Source organism: Sebastes umbrosus, chromosome 1 (assembly GCF_015220745.1).
Source record: "Sebastes umbrosus isolate fSebUmb1 chromosome 1, fSebUmb1.pri, whole genome shotgun sequence".
NCBI classification, from domain to species: Eukaryota; Metazoa; Chordata; class Actinopteri; order Perciformes; family Sebastidae; genus Sebastes; species Sebastes umbrosus.
In genome coordinates, this window is record NC_051269.1 from 32,294,491 (window position 1) to 32,315,005 (window position 20,515).

General features: G+C 40.6%; 1 protein-coding gene across 5 annotated transcripts in view; it reads left to right on the forward strand.

Annotated features, from left to right (window-relative positions):
• The window catches only part of LOC119485122 (MICOS complex subunit mic25a-like), a 68,437-nt gene that overhangs the window by 4,144 nt on the left and 43,778 nt on the right, over positions 1-20,515 (forward strand). For 3 of the 5 annotated variants that reach the window (XM_037764464.1, XM_037764474.1, XM_037764489.1), the window contains exon 5: positions 17,618-17,638. The exons of 1 other annotated variant lie outside the window; for it this stretch is intronic. In XM_037764464.1, coding sequence (XP_037620392.1) covers positions 17,618-17,638 — 21 coding nt within the window. Of the gene's footprint in view, positions 1-17,617; positions 17,639-19,666; positions 19,861-20,515 lie in introns of all 5 variants that reach the window. One more of the 5 variants, XR_005206194.1, reaches the window with a different exon arrangement.

Consider the following 20,515-nt stretch of genomic DNA (forward strand, 5'->3'; position numbering starts at 1 on the left):
CTACAATTTAATATCCTGGCTAATTTCACTAAACCTCTCTTGGAAAGATAATCCTGCAATTTTAGGCTAAAACTCGGCATCACTACAATTTAAAGAAATGTTTGGAATTTGACTTAAAGATAAGTGCGGGAAACCCTGCATGCATTTGTTTTGACAGTAAAACTTCACACACACTTTAATAACATTTGTGTTATCTCACGCAGATATAAAAAAAAAAGTTACTATTTATAAGTTTTAAAACAACTTGTCTGATCCATAATTTCAAAGCTTTCTTATAAACATATGTCAGTGGTTTGTTGGCTTCAGGCAGGTTGAGTCCTTTACTTAAAGTTAAGGGGTGAAATAGGCAAATATTCTAATATCTGAAATATAGGCACATATTTCAGTGACACTTTTAATTTTCAGATTTTCCAATGTATATGTATGTAAATACCAAATTGTGTCTGATGAGGCTAAGAAGCAATGTTCTAAAATCAAATATGACTTGATTACACATTTGACCATAAACATGTTTGTATTATTTAGCAGTAGTAGTAGATTTACTCTCCTCCAGAAACCTTTTGTATAAGTCAACAGCTCCCTCTACTGTTTAGACTTTGAATTGCACCTCTGGACTGAGGCCCTGGTGAATTATTGAATTATTAGGATGTACATCGACTACAATCCTGGTTCCTGTATTGCAGAGGGCAAACCAAACACATTGTTGTAAAAGCAGACTCTCAAACATTTGAGAGAAAGTGATTGGGATATTCTAAATATGATTCTCTGCTTGCTGTTTAATTGTTAGTAACACTGAAGTCAAGACGCCTCATGTTCAGTGTCACATTATTGCGCTTTTCAATGATTGCACTATTTTCTTTATCACTAATGTAGCACTAATAGTGTTTCCTCAGTCTGTTTTCTCTTTGTTGACACTCAGTTTAACCTTGAAATTATGTATCTAATTGTCATAGTCCAAAGAAAAATGTGAAAAATTTAGCTACTTTAATTCATTATCTTAAGATGCTCAGTTTTCACAGCTTGATGATAGAATTTCTGCACTGAATAGATTATGTTTGTGGTGTGGGAGCAACATGCATGTGATGGAAGAGATGTACAGTATCTTCTCACAGTATCTGGACTATCAGAGCAGGGAAATGCCTGATGGTCCTTGTAGCCTGTTGGGGTACAAGTATGATCATCTATTTCAACAGGCTATATTAATAATAACAGTATAAAATCTAGGATGGAAACAAGGATACGAACAATGTTGTCTTCTACTATGAAGGCTTATTCCGATCACAGTCACAGGGTTCACATGCATTTCTGTAATCTTGTTAACCCCTGCCTTCCAGCGGTAGCCCGGTTTCTAAAACGCCATGTTAACAAGAAACTGTATCCTGTATGCATTTAGATAAAGCGATTGCATCGATTGTTGTTTGCATGTGCTTCCTGTGAAAGCTCTGCTTTGTCGCTGTTTAAAATGTGCTTGTTGACACATACTCATGTCAAATTCAGATTGATAATGAGTGAACCAACAGTGCAGTGTGTGAAACAGAGGTGATTGCCAGAGACATTTGTATGCTTAACAAGTATGTGTGTGTGTTTCAACCCGGTTTTTGACGTTGCTTACATGTATATATTGATGAGCAGCGATCTATTGCCGATCATTAATTTACACTTCCCTCCCTGGTGTTTTTTTTCACCTTGCTTTGCTTTGTTAATATTAAACACTGTGGATTTTCTACAGCCCCGTCTCTCTCTCCTCTACAATTGATTTGTCCTCCAGTGTCTTTTCGGTGTGCCAGCCAGCTGTAATGAATACTGAATGAAGCTGCTGGCTTAGCTTACACTGATATGGGCTCAATTTAATGATGTTGCATCGCAATGGGAAACTGAACTCTCTTACTTCACAGCTTTGTTTTCCACTTTTTCTGACTTGACAAGTCAATACAGCCTGTCAGTGTGTGTAGCTGTGTGCAGAAGTGGTTTATTCTGTGGTTGTACAGAGTAGTGACCCAACTCTGTCTTTGGTGATGGGTGTGTTTGACAGGCCCTGATCAGACCTGGCATTAACATGCGTCTTGGGTGATCCGATCTCAAGTGGACATCTCTAAGTACATCAGTTCATGCCTGGCAGTAAAACGCATCTCCACATGCGTCTCGAGTGACCACTTGTGATCGTATCTCCCCGCTCTATATGCATATAAACACGTACATCATTTCCGTTTGCAATGACCAAATTTGTTGTTGTTTTTAACAGGCGGGAGGCAGCAGTAGTAATATCCTACATATTTGTGAATTTGGGTAAATTTTATGAACCTAAAAATATAAGATTATTGTCTACCAACGGTTCCCGGGGAACTCTGTACCGCTGACACCGCCGCCAAACCAAATGGCCCAAGATGTTTGACGCATTCGTAATACATGTATATCTCTATGGGCTTTCTGAAATGTTCAGTACGTACGTACTTCCGCTTACACAGAGGACGTCAGTTGAATAGGCTTCAGTGTGGCCCAGGACCCATTCTCGTATACACTGCTAAAAGAATGTGGCCATATATGGCCCAGACCACCTCCAAATGTGGTCACACCTGTACTTAGAGATGTCCACTTGTGATCGGATCAACCAAGATGCATGTTAATGCCAGGCCTGAACAGGACAGTTTGTGTGTGTTGTGTGAGCATGCACAATTGAAAGGAAGCTTGGAGTTTAGCTGGGTAGGTGCAAAGCAGAATTTTATCTGTAAGTTTAAGTAAAAAGAAGGGGGAGGTTATCGGTGCTTTCAGGTCTTGATAGAATTGAAGTAGATGTATGTGTATGAGACGCCTAGACAGCATATAACTTTGAGTGTTTATGTGAACCCCCCCCACTCATCGCCTTTCTCTCACCACCTTTTCCTCTTTCTCACCTGTCCTTCCTGTGCAGTCTCACCTCTGACTCTCACTTTCTCTGCTTAGCTGTCTAACGCATTCATTGTTTCCAGCTTTATTTCTCCACTGTCTGAAATGTGACACATACTTAACAACCCCCCTCCGCCCCCCCCCCCCAAAAAAACAACCCAGAAACCTAGCATAATTCACTCTCAAGATTATAAAGAAAGATGCAGTATATTCTTGTTGCACTGCTTCGGCTTTTAAGTAGATTGAAAGTACCTGGAAATCTGTTTCAAGAGCTCTGGCACTATCAAATCTCTCTGCTTAGCAGGTGGGCTTCCCTCTCCTCTTTGCATTTTCCGTCGACCTTGCATCCCCTGGCAACAACACAGCTGGATGCCTTAAAGAAAAAGTCTCTCCACCTCCCTCTCTTTCCCCATTCCACAGTAAAACGCTCCACTTTGAGTAGTTTGGGGGCTGCCTTATTTCCCAGAGGAGAAGACAGACACACGCACATACTGCCGTGACGCTCTCACAATACACAAAGACATATATAGCGAGCACCCCTTCCCCCCCCCCAGCCTATTTCCCCCATGTGCACTCCTGGCTCCCCAGCAGGCAGGCTGTGTGTTAGTGTTGGCTTGTTGAGGAGGGGGTGAGGCAGGTGTGGAGGCAACACCTGTCAGAGAGCTGAGCTGCTCCACACACTGCCTCAGGCTGCCTGTCACAAACACTCACATTAGCCATTTACTCCTATCTCAGCGCCAACCGCCACCGCTGGGACTATTTCCGTGTGTATATATATCCGCGTCTCTATCTGTGCATACCTGTGCATTAAACAGGCTCTGTGCCGATTTACATCAGAGGAATGTGTGTGTTGTTGTTGGGGATGTCTGCTTTCTCGGTTCATCCACAGTTCAGTCAATACTAAATTCGTTTAGCGTCTTGCATATTATATTGTTTTAGCTTCTTGTACTGCGGTGTTTACATTTTTGTTTGGTACAAAATGAACTTTCCTTTTGTTGCATCAGAATGTTAATTCTTTCCTTCCTATGCCACACTTTTTCATGTAGTGTACGAACGCCTACCTGTAGCTCATTAAAGTCTACCACTGAGTGGTTCGGGAGAGCGTCTCAAACTCTTCTCTCTACATTCCTCTCATCTTACTTGCTGCACTGTCTTCAATACTAACCCGCACTGATCAGCGATGTAGTCTCAGAGAAGGAATAGTGCCACTGAAATCAGGATCAAGTTCTGAACCCTGGCAGTGTGTGATCAGCTCTAATAGTTGCCAAATATCCCTACACCTTCCCTCCACAGTTTTAATTAAGTTTGCACAGCTGATATTAAACACACATCACTGAATGTGGCAAACTCAGTGGGCAACTCCGGGGTCTGGAAAGTGATGCCAATGCGGAAGTGCCATAAACTTGCATTATTTCTAATAGCCAGCAGGGGGCGACTCCTCTGGTTGCAAAAAATAAGTCTGATTGTATAGAAGTCTTTGAGAAAATGAGCCTACTTCTCACTTGATTTATTACCTCAGTAAACATTGTAAACATGAGTTTATGGTCTCAACCGCTAGTTTCAAGTCTTCTTCAATACAGCATGATGTTCATTTAGTAAATTATGGTCCCATTTAGAGTCAAATAGACCATAAAGCAGGGTATACATTAGGGTGCGGCTACCTTGTGATTGGCAGGTCGCTACCACGGCGTTGTCCGGTCTGGGAGTTGTCCATGTTTTCGTCGTAAAAGTTTAACCCTTTCACAGTGTGTTTTCAGTTCATGAAAGTTAACTGTAACAGTTTTGGTCACCTAAAAATGTCTTATTGAGCAATCGGTTGTACTTAGCTCCACCCTCTCGTGCCACTTCTGGTTGCAAATAACGAAGATGTTCGACGGCCAAAAACCAAGATGATGACGACCAAAATGCCGAACTCGAGGCTTCAAAAGGGCAGTCCACAAACCAATGGGTGACGTCACAGTGACTACGTTCACTTCTTATATACAGTCTATGGGCAAACTGTGTGTTCCTCAACTTTTATTTTATTGTCTGTACCTTGTTTGCTAATTTTTTGTGCCGACTGCTACTTCCGCTCCACATTTCCTTTCGTCGCTATGACGTCCAGCTTTCCTCCCCGCCTCCAAAAGCGCTGTTAAATAAGTGTATACAACTTGGCTTTTTCGAAATGTCATCCTACATTTAGGCCTTAACGGCTACACCTCGAGTGAAGGCACGAAAGAGACGACAAGTTACATTAACACCTCGTCTCTTCACCTCTCCTTTCTTTCATTAGCACCTCTTGTGTTTGTGTTCTTCCCCCGACTATTCTCTCCGCCTCAGAGGTGTCATTCGTGCTGCAAACAAAATGCTATTAGTATGCGCAGGCATTCAGTGCGGAGCATCTCACACATTCCCACACACACACAAGCATCTGCTTTAAGCTATTGAATTTCAGCAGCTTCCTAGGTGGGTGAGAAGAATAGACTTTTACTACCTGTTTGGGGCTCGCGGGTGAATGTTTATAACCTGTCAGTTGATTTGCTTTTAGTCCTGTATATTAAATGCTAGCTTTTATCTGCTGTCTCCAGCGAAAAACAAGTAATGGACAACAACATTAGAGGGTACAGTTTTAATTCAGACCAGCGTAGTGGAAAGTTCCAATTAAATGAAACAATTAGAAAGAACAAGTAAACATTAAAAAGACACAGTTACATATAAACATTTAAAAAAAATACTAAAGCAGGACAGATAACCAAAGGGACAGTTGACCATTTGCATATTTATGCAAAGGCAAACAGTCATTTACACAGCTGACAGTTGTCCAGTGTTACAAGCCTAACAATTCTTAATAAAAGTTTGTTTTGTAGTCTAGTAGATATGCATGCTTCACTGCTACATTCATATTTGGACTTTGAATGTCTGAATCAGTTCATATCATCTTAATTCCTCTCACCTCTATTCAATTCTACTCAGTCCAGAAGTTTATTAACCCTGGAGGCAATTTTCATATTCATTTCGGAGTGGAAAATAGGTTACTCTTCATGCGTCATACCGCCTTGCTCTTTGTTCTTCTTCTTCTCCAGTCTATTCAAACCCAGGAGAGACATTTCGCTGACTCACTCCCACAAACTTCTCATAAAGTAATTTTTAAAAAGTGAGTCGACACCTCCTTTCAGTCTGCCGTATTTTCCCCATGATCAAAATTTCATACAATGCAAAAAGCCAAATCAGTTCTGATTGTAATGAAGCCATGCATTTTTTTGCAAGAAGAAATTGACACCCTCTATTCAACTGTAAATAATGATATGTCGATATGAAGCGTGATTTTGTCGGTTGTACAGTTTGAGCTGAAATGTGTGATAAGAGGTGATGAGCCCATTTGGTCACTCCTGATGTCCCTGTTTTCTCACACCTCCCCTTTCCTTTAACAAGCGAGCCAGATTTTTGTGTAGGCAGCTAAACAGCAAAACAGGTAGTTTTTTCATATCATGTATATTGGTAAAGATCACTGTCAGGCTGTGCTTATTTAGTTGTAATTTAAAGTGGTATCATTTCATTTGTTGAAGTGTTTTAATTCTGTTGCTGTGAAGCCAGACCACATATTACCTCTGGCTGCATATTTTGAGTTATTGGTGTATGTCTTGTACTTGGATGAGGGAGGTCTGTGTGATGAGGAAACAGGATGTAACCCCGTAAATAGTCACTAGATGGCGATGTTGAAGCATGTTTGGGTTTGCCAGGGGATTTAAAAAGCAGGATGGATGCATGCTCTGCACAGCAACATGTGCTCCTGGGCAACATGTTCTCCCAGCATTTATCCATCCTCCTCTGGCTCTCATCTTTTTATCTTTCTCTTCTCAACCCCTCAGTCCCTATCCTTAGTTAGTGTGTGTGTGCGTGCATGTGTGAGTCTGAATGATGACTCAGAGGGAAGCATTTGACAGTGTCCAAAAGAAAGATGATGAAAACCAGGGTGAAAAGCCCAACATTCATTAAAGTCAGAACTGAGATGACAAACCTGAGATGGCAGACCACAGCGGATGATGCCACACATGTTAACAGTATTGGCCTGCTGCTGCTGCTGCTGCTGCTGCTGCTGCGTAGAAAACACAAGGAGACACTTGACAGGGTTGGAAATGTTGTGTTTTACACTTAATCCTCGTTAACCAGGAGGTCCCTCTGCTGTCTCAGTCTTAAAGACATTTGGCAACAGATCTGTTTACTGTTTGAGCTAATACCCTTACTTTTATTGACTTCTTTAAACACTATGTTTTTTAATTGAGTGTTTCCTGTTAGACAATCCTAGATATTACCGTCACGTCCCTCCTCACTGAACTAGCCTGTGGTTACATCAGTCTGTCAAGTCATATCACTTCAGCTGCTTTGGGTGTTTGCTTTCTAGCACCAGATGGACATGTTGGTTTAGACGTATTCAACCAATCCCCAAATAATTTCTGGATGGATCCCCCCCCCCGACCCAAGATGGCAGCGTGTATCTAAAAGAAGAACCACAAAACCGTTGTTTTTCAGCAGAAGACAGCACATCATTGTTGAGCAGATTACATAGCAATACGAATCACACAGTAGCAACACAACAATAAGATGGTTGCCCTTTAACATTGTGCATCCATTCAGTGTCTATGCGTCATCCAGTAGTCATTTGTTGCAAGAATAAGTTGTGCCGATGCACACACTCTGGATATCTGTTGGAGAAAAAAAAAGCAAACAGACAGACCAGATCAAGCGAATGGTAAAGAAAAACATTTAATTTCTCTGTAGGGTCCTTTCCATAATGTTGGCAGACACTTATAATAACAATCTGAGTCTGTCAGTAGCAAAAACAAGCACTTTTAGTGGACGTATATTGACAGTGCGTAATTGCACAGAAGGATTACATTGCAGTCCGCTCAGTACTCGACCAATTTCAAAAGGTGTTGTCCCCGTTAGTCACTTAGACACAAAAACATGGGAAAAATAGGGTCCAGGTTGAAAAATACCTTAGTTGCCCTTTAAGTCAGCCTGGCATTTTACATGTGCACACACGTCTACACATATTGAACATGTTTATTTTTGCTTTGTCCACCAGCGTCCTCTTTTTCCCCCATGACTCACCTATTAAACAGGACTGAAGAGCAATTTTCACCAATACACGGTAGCAGTCAGTGACTAGGGCAGCAAGCACACGGAAGCATTAGGCCAGAGAGCTCAGAGAAAGAGAAACATGGGCAGGGATGGGCTATAGGAGCTGAAAGGCGGAGAGAAGAGACCTGGAGCGTGGTATAGTAATAGATTCAGATGTCTGGCTCCGACAGCCAGCCGGCTAGATAGCTAACGCCGCTTGTTAGCCAAAGACAGAGGGTGGGAGAGGGGGAGAACAGGATGAGCGGAAAGGGAGAGAAGAGAAAGATGGATCAATGAAAAAGAAAAAAGAATGAATTGAAAAACAAGTTGAGATATGGCAGTGGAGTGAGAGAGGTTTATGTTGAGACCGAGTGGGTCTTCACCATAACGACGGCTTTTGAGTCGGCAAGTGTGACATACTGCGAAGCTGCACATACACACACACACACACACACACACACACACACACACAGACACAGATATATAACCTCTGAATTTCTTTCTCATAGAAACTGACGATGTAAAATACAACAGCAATTCAGACACACACACACATTCACACACGGCTAAACCACTTGTTATCAGAAAGTGTAATCACAGACTTGACATCTTTTCTGCATGTTAAAGCAGCTAAGCCCTTTGTGCATACTCTCACACATACACACACACGTACAGTACTCCTCCGTCGTCTCGAGCGACGGTAATTGCTGACGAGCAGAGCGTTCACCGGCTGAGGAGATTTTGATCGGTGCAGAGCAGCAAGAGAGAGGGGGGGTGTGGGGGATAGCACAAATCCTGTCGGTTCAAAGGACAAATGTGTAGGAGTGGAATACCTCTCCCGTCAGAGAGCAGTCGTGATGTAATGAGACAGCTGGACAAGACTTATTATCCAGAGGAAAAGTAATGGTTCCCAGATGCTTGTGCTTATATAGGAGATATGGATTTATGTTGGAACAATCAAAGTAGGAGTCAAAGGTTTTTGAACTCATAAGATTTCTCATCCTCTAAGCAGTTTGGGAGTTTAAGTTTTACTTATCGCAGTCAAAAATAATATTATTTCACTGATTGTATGCCGTCTGATCTCTACGCCACTGAATTTGGCTCGTGCGGCAGTTTATTTTAGGATTATGTATTACATTTGATCTGTTTTTCACATTATGGAATCTAGGGATGTAAGAAAATATTGAAAAAATTGAGTATCGCGATATTATATTTTGTGATTCTGTATTGATTTTCAAAAACAATCTATTGATTTTTAATTAATTGTTTACATGCAAAGATTAACTCAGTCAATACTTAAATTAATTTGCAAAGTGATGTACCCTCTCAGTGTATGTACCCTCTCAAAGTAGTGCTATGATGTTGGATTTTATAGGGACTGTGATAAATTGGGATTGCATAGAAAAAAGTAAAAATAATTTTACAGATTTTTTTTGCATATGGTGGTGTGTTCTTTATACTGTGACAGTTTTCCTAAAATTATGTAAAAAAAATTGCAATATATCGCCTTGCTTACAGTATTGCAATATATCGCAATATATTGAATTGTAACCCCTGTATCATGGTACGTATCATATCGCCAGATTCTTGCACAGCCCAAATGGAATCATATCTCATGTTTACCAAATGTCATAGATACAGTATTATTAAGGAAAGCGTGATTTCAAACTAAACATGCTTACTTGTGAAATATATAACAATCTGTTTTATTACACGTTTTATTGTTGCCCAGTATTAGTGCACGGAGAACTCAAACATGTTCATGAGACTTTGTGTTTCTGCTGGTTGTGTGTAATATTATATTGCTTCATCTTACATAATGTGCTGATAGACACAGTCATTCTTGTATCTTTGGTGTATTTACCAGTAACGGTAATAATTTACTGAAGCAGTGCGTTCACAAATGACCCCTGGATTCTTTCTGGATATTCTTTTTTTGAAAATTGTTGTTTTTTTTTCTTTAAATTTGAAGATTTTAAGAGTTCAAGCAAAATCCAGATGCCAAGTGCAGCCGAGTGAAACTGTGCAGGTGGTCAAGATGTGAAAACTTTTTGACATGTTCCTGTCGGTGGCTTAAAATAGACCTAATCAGATCCCAGACTCACCAAACTGTTCCTGTCTCGATATGATTTTTCCAGGGCGGAGAAAGCGATTTGAAATTCATTAGTGGCGAAGCTGGATCTCTTGACAGAAGAGTTTAACTTTACCTAGAGTCACTATTTTAGGCTAAATGTGAAGAAATTGGAGCAAATGAGAATATAGAAAATACCTGTAGTTATTGTTTCTCTCTCTCTCTCTCTCTCTCTCTCTCTCTCTCTCTCTCTCTCTCTCTCTTTCTCTCTACTAACCTTGTATTTTCTTATCTTCTCTCATTTCCTCTGTTCTCCATTCTCTCCCCAACAAAACCAGTTCCTCTTATTCACCCGACATCTCTCGTTCTCCATCCTATTTCTATCTCTCTGTCTTTTGCAGTCTCTGTTTCGCTATCTGTCTGTGTCACAGTCTGTGGTGTGAAAGCCGGCTGATGATGAAGTGTTAATTCATTTAACCTCCCCCAACTATGTGACAAGAACACACATTTAATGAGCAAACAGCTAGAGTAACCAATTCATGCCTCTGGTAGTTCTACTGTACAGTGTGCATGCTTATGTGTGAGCTACATTTTTGTGGGTGCGTGCAGGTGTGCATATCACCTACAGGTGTTAATGCGATGATTCATGCATATGTATTTGCACTGCTGTCCTACTCTAATAGAGGATGTGCATTTTGAGTTTAAGTGTTGATGATAAACCTCTAACACTGAAGCAAAGACCTGCAAGAGCCCCTGTTTGTCTGTTGGTGTAGTGTTGGCAGAAATTTAACCAGCAACTAACTGCCAGTGATCGAGATGGAAGCCTTACAACCTTAAACAGAGGTACAAAATTAATTGAGTGCTGTAACATAGTGTAGCTTACATTCAGACTCCTATGCTTTCCCCTGCTGAGTTCATTCAGTACAACGGCACTACAATGAACAAAAAATGGTAGATCACTCAAAGGGTGCTATATTCCAAATTCAGGCGTTGTTAGCTGTTGTCAGCACTGTTGTCGTTGTTTGCACCGTTCGTGCTGTGTTAGCACCATTAGCTGCTAGCCGCAGGCTCAACCATCGCCATGTTGGGAGCTCTGTGGAGGATACAAATTGGATACAAATTTAGGAAATATAAATTGAATGCTCAAGGTATTAGGAACAGCTTCATGAAGTTGCTCAGGCATTAAAGCTGCAGTGGGTAGAAATGGAGCAAATATGATTTTAAAAAAAAGTTATTTTTATAAAACGGTCACTATATCCTGACAGTAGTGCATGAGACAGGTAATCTGAAAAAAATCATTTGCCTCTGTGTCCTCCGGTGTCCTCCGGTGTCCTCCGGTGTCCTCCGGTGTCCTCCGGTGTCCTCCGGTGTCCTCCGGTGCTCCTAATGGCATCAGCAAGATTTCATGGAGCGGAGGAAAACAACCAATCAGAGCTGAGCTGGAGCCTGCCGTCTCTGAGCAGCTGTCAATCACTCACAAACCCCGATCAAACGGTCAAACTAGGCAGCGCTGTTCAAATATTAATCAATATTCTGTTACTGTAATGCCTATTTCTCGCCTCAAATGTTTTCAGAAACATCTTGTAGTGTACTGTTTAGCTGTAAAATGAGAAAGTTTGTGACCCGGCAGCCATGTTAAGATCAGTTGAGGAAATACCAAGCACCGCCCACCAGCTGGAGCACAGCCAATAGGAACGCTCTCTCTCTCTGAAATGACCTGGCCAAAGTCTCCTTTTTTAAAGCCTGAAAACAGAGCCATAAGGAGGTGCAGAAGTCTATTTTTCTCTCAGAACACTTGAATTACAATATGCTGAAAGGTTATTATGGATTTTTTGCTCAATGATACCAAAAACATTCTGCCTACTGCAAGTTTAAGGAAATTGTTAAGTGATAACAGCATTTCCCTGTGAAGTCCTTTGTTTATGTCAAAATTGAAAAGAGTATTCTGTACATTAAAGCATGTCAGCTTTTTTAAAGTGATCCAGAAACATAATAGAGATGATTGAATATGCTGTGGATCATTCAGTGTGCCTTTTGAGGGCAAATCCACACAAACACTGTGGAGTTTTTAGCTAAGCATCAGCATCGACCAAACGAAAGCACTCAGCTGTACCAATGGCATTTATTACTGGCACACATGATGAATGTGCTTACCGTATTTATTCCCATAGAGATATGACAGGAAGAAACCTGTCAGTGAATTAGCTCTTCTTTTCTCCTCTCCTCTGTATTTCTCTCTTTCTCCCTAATTAAAAAGCCAAATCAGGAGTTTGACTGCACAAACTGTGTCTGCCAGTGACATTCTCCAGCCTAATCCTCATTTTAGCCCTCTTTCCTCATCTCTCTCTCTCTCTCTCTACTCCAAGTAGAAAACCACACCAAAATCGTTTCCCCCCAAACACATAGATTTATTCAAATGTACCATTTGCATAATTCAGTATTTACATAATTGATTTCCAAGGAAGCGTTTCTCACCATGGGAGGTGGTGTTAGAGACCAAAAGGTCTCATCCTGTCACATTTCTGTCACTTTTTTCTGTTTCACCCCCTACGCACACACACACACACACACACGCACACACGCGCACACTCTGTTGGCAGACCTTTGAGGTTTCAAGTCTAAATCAAGCATGAAGCGTTGTCAAGCTGCTGCATCTGGTGACCCTCATGGTGCAACCACAGCAAACATGATTCAGCTCAGCATAGATAATCAAATGTATCGAGATCCATTAAATCAAAGTGTTTAGAAGGGACATCATTAATTTCACAATGCTGGTAAATACATTTGCCCCATTTTACCTATAAAATAATTTTGTAGATGCATGAATGCTCTACTTCTGGTGGCATGCATTGAACATGTATAGCTCAACCTTAGCTCCCATTTGTTGTCATGGAATATTACAATTTACAATTTTTTTTTGGCTTATTTAGAGAGGGGAAGCTGGGTCATGGTTCATGCTCTTTGATTGTGTACCTACATCAATTTTAGACCAGGATGAAACTGATATGCATGATCAGAAGTAGTTTGTTCGACTATGTCGGAAATAGACTGTATATAAGAAGTGGACGTAGTCACCGTCACGTCACCCGTTGGTTTGTTGGTGTCTTGCAGCCAAAAGTGACACGAGAGGGTGGAGCTAAGTACAACCAAACGCTGAATAAGACATTTTAGGCGACCAAAATGTTACAATTAACTTTGATGAACTGAAAACACACTTTGAAAGAGTTAAAGTTCTAAGACAAAAACACGGACAACTCCCAGACCGGACAACGCCGTGGTAGCAACCTGTCAATCACAAGGTAGCCACGCCCTAAAGCATACCTTGCTTTATGGTCTATTTTATTCTAAATGGGACCATCATTTACTAAATGATCATCATGCTATATTGAAGAAGACTTGAAACTAGCGATTGAGACCATAAACTCATGTTTACAATGTCTACTGAGGTAATAAATCAAGTGAGAAATAGGCTAATTTTCTCAATCAGACTTCTTTTTGTAACCACAGGAGTCGCCCCCTGCTGGCTATTAGAAAGAATGCAAGTTTAAGGCACTCTTCATTGGCTTAACTTTTCAGACCCGCTGGTCGGAAATCAAAAGTGTTTATAGTTGTTTCCATACGGCCAAAGGGGGGAAGGTGGAGTGAAAAGCCGGACATCATATAGAGGGGTGACTCGCAATATTGTTTAAATATTTGGATAGCAGCACACATTTTCAGACAGTCTCTCCTGGAAGGCGTTCATAGTGTTGTACTCGGTTGTTCACAGCTTTTTGATTTAACATAATGAAAAAAGAGAGCTATAGAGAGGTTCAAACCTTGGCTCCTTTGTCATCTGCGAGTGTGAAGGTCGGTTTCATAAAATTACAGACATTTTCGGTGCTATTTGGCGATTCTGAAGAAGCATACTGGCTGCTTTAGTAGGAGGGACGAGAGCAGGTCCTTATTGTATGTCTGAGACTATGGAGTGAGGAAAATGGAGGGTTGGCTGTTGAGTGGTGATTGTAAAAGATTGTTATTGTTAGCATAATTTGATGATAGTACTCTGCTGGGTCCACTATCAATGTAAGTTCACTAGTAATTTTACTGGCAGTATAGAATGAGCGTTGTTGTACAAGCGTTGTTGCTATGGTTACCTGCAGTTTAATATATCCATGGCATTTCCGCACCTACAAGCCAATTAGTCTGTGGTCTTATTTATGTTTACTGTAGGATCACAATTAACCTGATTAATAATGCATTAATGCTTTGTCTTGGTAAAAATCTAGGGGAATATATGAGCCTTATAGTCTACTTTCCTGGTGGTGTTTCTGCTAGCTCAGTTGATCCAGACTCTTAATGTGCAGACTGAGACTGCTGACTGCTGGTCACCAGGGAGCTCAGAGCCACAAAAAAACAAAAAAAAAAACAATGAGTGGATGTACCTGCCATGCCATTGTCCGTTATGGCCCATGGACTGCACCAAACTGCTTGGGTGTGTGTTTGTTTGCATCTGTATCACAACAAGCCCCTTCACCTCTCTTCAAAAGTCTATCATCTATGGAAATGGGACCTCCACACTCCTGTGAGCACTCTGTGGGGGTCCGCACACACACACACACACACACACACACACACACACACACACACAGTCACACTCAGACACACTCAGACACATATTCAGTTTAGGGCCCGCCACCAAAGAGCAGGGAGGTTAAACAGATGGCATCGGTTGTATCCGTTACACAGATTACCCAACACATACACACACACACACACACACACACACACACATTCTGCAGCGACCGGCTTTGTGAGTCCACCTCATTTAACTGAATGGTGTTTTTATGAGGCATGGCAACATTAGAGCCACCCACCGCTCTAATCTATCCCTTTCTTTTCTGTTTCTAATGCTGGACTGGGAGCACTTGATGTGAGTGGGCAAGGCTAGACACACCCGAATACAATGTCCTGTTTGTCTGCGTTATATACTTGAACTGAACGTTGTTTGATCTGGTGATAAAAGTGTTGTAACATAGTAGTCTAGCTGATAGCATATGCTGTCATACTGTGTAATATTTTATGGCTGCATTCAAGACTCAGTGAAGAAAAAGGTAGCACCTGCACGCTTACTCCATGCCACAAGAGTTTAATTATTACAATATTTTTATCCTACTACTGTTACACCTCTGTGTATATACATATATATTAACTACTTCTCTATACATACTACATTCATGTTTACATCTCTGTGTACATATATTACTTCTCATCATGCATATACATACTACATCCTGTTTACATTCAGTTTTCCCATCTGAAATAATCTCATCCACAAAATTACGAATTTACATTTACAATACTATGTTAAACTTACTGTATTTATGTTTCTATTTATTTTAACTGCACTATTTTATGCCTTAGACTATCATTTTGCTTCTACATTTACTTGTGTGATTTCCCTTTTTTATATATCCATATTTTATGAGCGTTGGTGAAGGAACCTGAGACCAAAGATTTTCATTGCCAATGACTGCTTTGCTGGAATTGACATATGACAAATAAAGAAGCTTGAATGCTTGAAAAATGGAAACCACATCCATATTTATGCATCATGCACACCAATATGCTCACAAACTCTATGATGGTGTGGCTCATCTGAAAACACCCAGGGTGATAAAACAACTGACAATCAACAATTCAATAAAGTGCATGGGGAAAAAGTACATAAAGATAAAACCGTAATACAAAAGCCACATTTCTAAATATCAAACATCTATTTTATTTATAAGCATATCAGATTCATTATCATCATCGTGCGTTCAAGACTCCTACACATACGCAGGTCTATCAATTATCATACAAGCAGATAGTAAGCTGCTAGTTCTCAGTTCTGACTGGCCCTCTAAGAGCTGTTGTAAAATAGACAATAAACCCACATCTGTATAACCTAATTACCTTTTAAATATTAATGTGCAAGCTGAAAATTAACAACATGTAATTATGACTGATTTAAAATGTTTGTGTTTGGTTTTCATTGTGTTGGTGGGTTTCTGGATTTTTATGAAAGCAGTACTTTCACATAATTTTCATTTGATGTTGGGCATTATGTAAAAGAACAGTCTGTGGCATAAAAGCACCAACTGTCTTGAGACCTGTGAGTTTATATCCTTATACAAGGTAATAGCTCAGTGATCGATATATTTGTTTGAACTGTTGTTTTTGTCATGAATACTTTCATACAGAACGTGAATATTACACAATGATAATAATATATTACACATTTGTTTTCGGAACGAGGTAAATTCCTTCGGAGATTTCGCACCGTGAATAAAGGCATTAATCAATCACGTTGTGCGGAACGGACATATTCAAAACGTAGGCTCCGTAGTCCCAACCAAGACGGCAAACTTTATTACTCCTTTCAACCTTGACAAAGGCAGCGCATACCGGATCCACTCGTTCCGTTCTTACCTTTCACAATAAAAGCCCTAAAAATATACACTGCATAACTGTTTAGAGGCAAATTCACTCAGAGCATTTTGCTAAAAGGAGATCCCATAAAATAGCTTACAGTAGTTTAGGATATACAACAATTTTGGAAATTGGTCCTCTGCCTGTCCGAACCTATTAGAACCTTTTATTGAACAAATGGTGCAACTGTCGCAAATTTGCATCGCTGCCGGCGATGAATAGTTTTGATGCAAAACATTCGCATTTGAGTATTTCACGTTTGTGTCATTTATTCGTTACGCCCCCGGTGTGTAAAGGCCTTTATGTGTGTATTTGCTTCTTGACTTATTAACTTTCTATTACTTCAATTTCCTGTCTCTAAAGTCCAGAAATTATGGATAAAAGCATCTTCTTGCATTTTTTCTCTTCTCTTGGTATAATCCAAACGTGTCAGTTAGAGTTAAACAGATCATATGTTTTACAAATACTGTTTTCTGAAAAACAATCAAGGAGCTTCTTTCAATTCAAGGCAGTGAAGAGAAACAAGACAGATGGGTGGACAGGGCAGGAGGTGTGGATGGACGGTTGACATGCAGAGAGGATCATGTGCCATATTCACAACATCTTGAGTACTGTATGTGGAAAAAGATTTAGCTGCCAGTACCGCCAGGATGACCAGTGGAACGATTAATGAGAAGAATTTCATATGTTGTTTCATTACCTTGGTAAACTACTAAGTTATTTGGTTACAGAATGTATGTTGGGACACGTTGGATGCATTATGAGACTGTTGGAGGCCAAATTTACATCTCTAACAACATCAGACATCTGGCAAATTACAGGTTTTATAACTGACGTGCAACTTGTACATAATGGTGTTGATTGCTCTTTGACTGGCTGTATTAACCTTGATCCCTCTATCACTTTTTTCTTCTGCTGTTATCTCTTTCTCTCTGCTGCAGGTTCTCTCATTATCCACCTCATTCCTGACTGTCTCTTTATTTATCTTTACTTCACTATCATCATTATTATACCTGTCTATTATTCTTTCCTCTCTCTGTCTCTATATCTTCCAACCATTCCTAATACCCTCCACCGTCTCACTAACCCCCTGCTCCTTCTCTCCCTCCGTAGCCAGCAGATTTGGATGCCTGGGTAAGCAACACAACTATTGCTGGTGCCTCCTTTTTTTTTTTAAACTCGTTTTTTTCTTCTCTCTACCTCTCTCTCTTTCACTCTCTCTCTCTCTTCTCTATTCAAATGTCATGTTTTCATTGTGCATTAAAGCGAGGCTGTGAGTGCGCCGCCGCCACCATTCCACACAACAACACTTTGGGAGGTATTCAGCTAGAAAATTACACATCATCTGTGCTGCTAGCAGAGGTGATTTTACACACAAACACACATACACACACAGCCCCTTAAGCATCAAACAGCCGCTGCAGAAAGAAAAAAGTGCAGCGAGCACAGTATAGGGATTTGCAGATGTGCTCTTTGGGGATGCATGTGCCTGTTAAGTTAGGATAAGATTAGATTGGATTACAATAAATGTAATGTCAGTCTGTGCGCGCGTGCGTCTGCACGCCTGTATTCACCGTACCAGCAAAGAGCACAGAAGATGAGTAGATCATCCGGGGAAGATGGTGTTGCTCCATCTGATCTATATCACACTCGCTAATGCACAACTCGGGTACAGCAATCTGTCACCATTACACCATGGCATAACACAGTATGTGTGTGTTGGTTTGTGTGTGTGCGTGTATGTTTGTAATACACACTATTTCAGTGCTACATAAATCCATGCCTTTTTCTGCCTCACTCCCAGCCGGCTTCATGGTGTTCATGCACCATATAATGTTCATACTGCTGTAGCACTGTTTCACTCATTACCCTTATTGGTTAGAAACAATGTGTGTTCATGATTGACAATCATTTCAACGTACAGGCACACATATGCAAACCTCTAAAGATCAAATGTGTGAATGCTGGAGAGAATTCAACCATCCTGTGTGTACACCATGTGCATGCTGCCTATCCTTTTATACATTATAGCCATACTATGTGATTCATATTGTCCAGCTGTTGATGTCCTCTTCTGATCTGCTGTATTCTCTTCACGGCATGACCAAACTTCTGACAGATTGTAAACCAAGCCGCAAGCTTTTTAATGCATCAGTTCAATTCAGCTCGCTGCCATTCAATACAGTTTGAGTTAGTCAATTTAAATACAGTATGTGGTGTGTTTTCTGAAACTAGATTTGATATCGTGTTCTCATTAGGGCTATCAAAGTTAACGCGATAATTCGTCTCTACGCCACTAATTTCTTTAACGCATTAACGCAACTTGCGATTTGCGAAGGAGGCTAAATAACGCGCCAAACTTTCGCTAAATTTTGGCGAGGAAAAACTGGCATGGCCATTTTCAAAGGGGTCCCTTGACCTCTGACCTCATGATATGTGAATGTAAATGGGTTCTATGGATACCCACGAGTCTCACCTTTACAGACATGCCCACTTTATGATAATCACATGCAGTTTGGGGCAAGTCATAGTCAAGTCAGCACACTGACACACTGACAGCCTGTTGGGCTTGAGGTAGTGTGCATGTGCAACTTTCAACAGAGATGAGAAAGAAGCGAGATGGCTCACTCGTTAGCTACTTCTATCATCAGCATAGACTCGCATACTCGCCAAAACCCGATCCAGCATTTTAGGCTGTATCGGAGGCATTTCCGATACTGGTATCGGTATCGGAAAAAACTCTAATCACAGCCCAGTAGTTTGCTTTTCAGAGACCTACACAGATGTCTTGACAGTGCTCGCTATTATCTTAAATTTTGGATCATACCCATCTGCTTTGCTATTCCTCTGTTATTTTCTGTTTGCAGCGCTGCAGTAGATCCTCATTACTCTCTTTCTGTCTCTGTTTATGATGTTATTTTGATAAATATTTATCATAAAGGAATCTCTTTTCATTCCACTTTATGGGATTGTGTAATGATGTTGACACACTGTGAAGCCTCATGCTGTTAAAACAAGGTGTCTCCATCACGTAACTCATGTTAACTCTTCTAGTGAAATCTCTAATAAAAAATGAATCTTTTATTTGAAACCCCTAGTGCATGTACATTCCTGAAGCTGAACTTGTTTTCACAGTGTATCTTCTTGACGTCTGCTTCCTAGCTTCCTCTGCTTGCATGCTGCTGCTACACCATGGCCCAAACTTTGGGTCTTCCTCCAGCCAATCTGCCATCTTGCTGCCTGTCAAAGCTTGGCTCAGCGGGCCATATTAAAGCCTTTCACCTCATCCTAACGTCAGCATCGCCATGTCAAGCCCTGCCGCCGCTGTGTCAGTCACATACCACCTGAGTAGTTTTGTAAGTTCCGTTACATTAGATGGACCTGCTATTAAATAACCATTCTTTTGTGTTTTACTTTGTGGTGTAGATGTGATGTACTTTTCATATTATTATAGATCTCCATCAAGCATCCTAGCTTTATGATATATCCATAGAGTAGCATGAGGTAACATATGAGAAGTTACACATAGAAAAATAATGCTTTGAAAAACATGGACCTGCAAATTGATGCTATAACGACACACTTTCGGATGGTATAATCCTTTTTACCGTGGTCTTCTAAAGCGTCTGTGCTGTTAATCTGTTTTTAGAGGAAACTATTTTATGTTTTGTTTGCTCTCTGCTACAGAGAATATGTATCTAACACCCCCTGTACTTAAGCTTGCATTTAGCTTGCATTTTGTGAAAATTTGGTACATTTCTGTACTGTAATTTATACAAGTGGAAGTGCATCTGCTGATACAGTGTTTACTTTTTACTGGAATATGAAGTAGAGTTGATTGATACTTTGAATTATATTTTATACCATAGAAAACACTATTATAGTCTTATTTTCTGAGTCTGTTGGGCAGTGAAAGCAACAGGTTGCCTCATTTCTGCTCCCTTCAGTATTTACCTCTGGCTGGTGTCCCATGTGTGCGGCATTCTCATAAGCAAAGAAGTGAAAGTGATG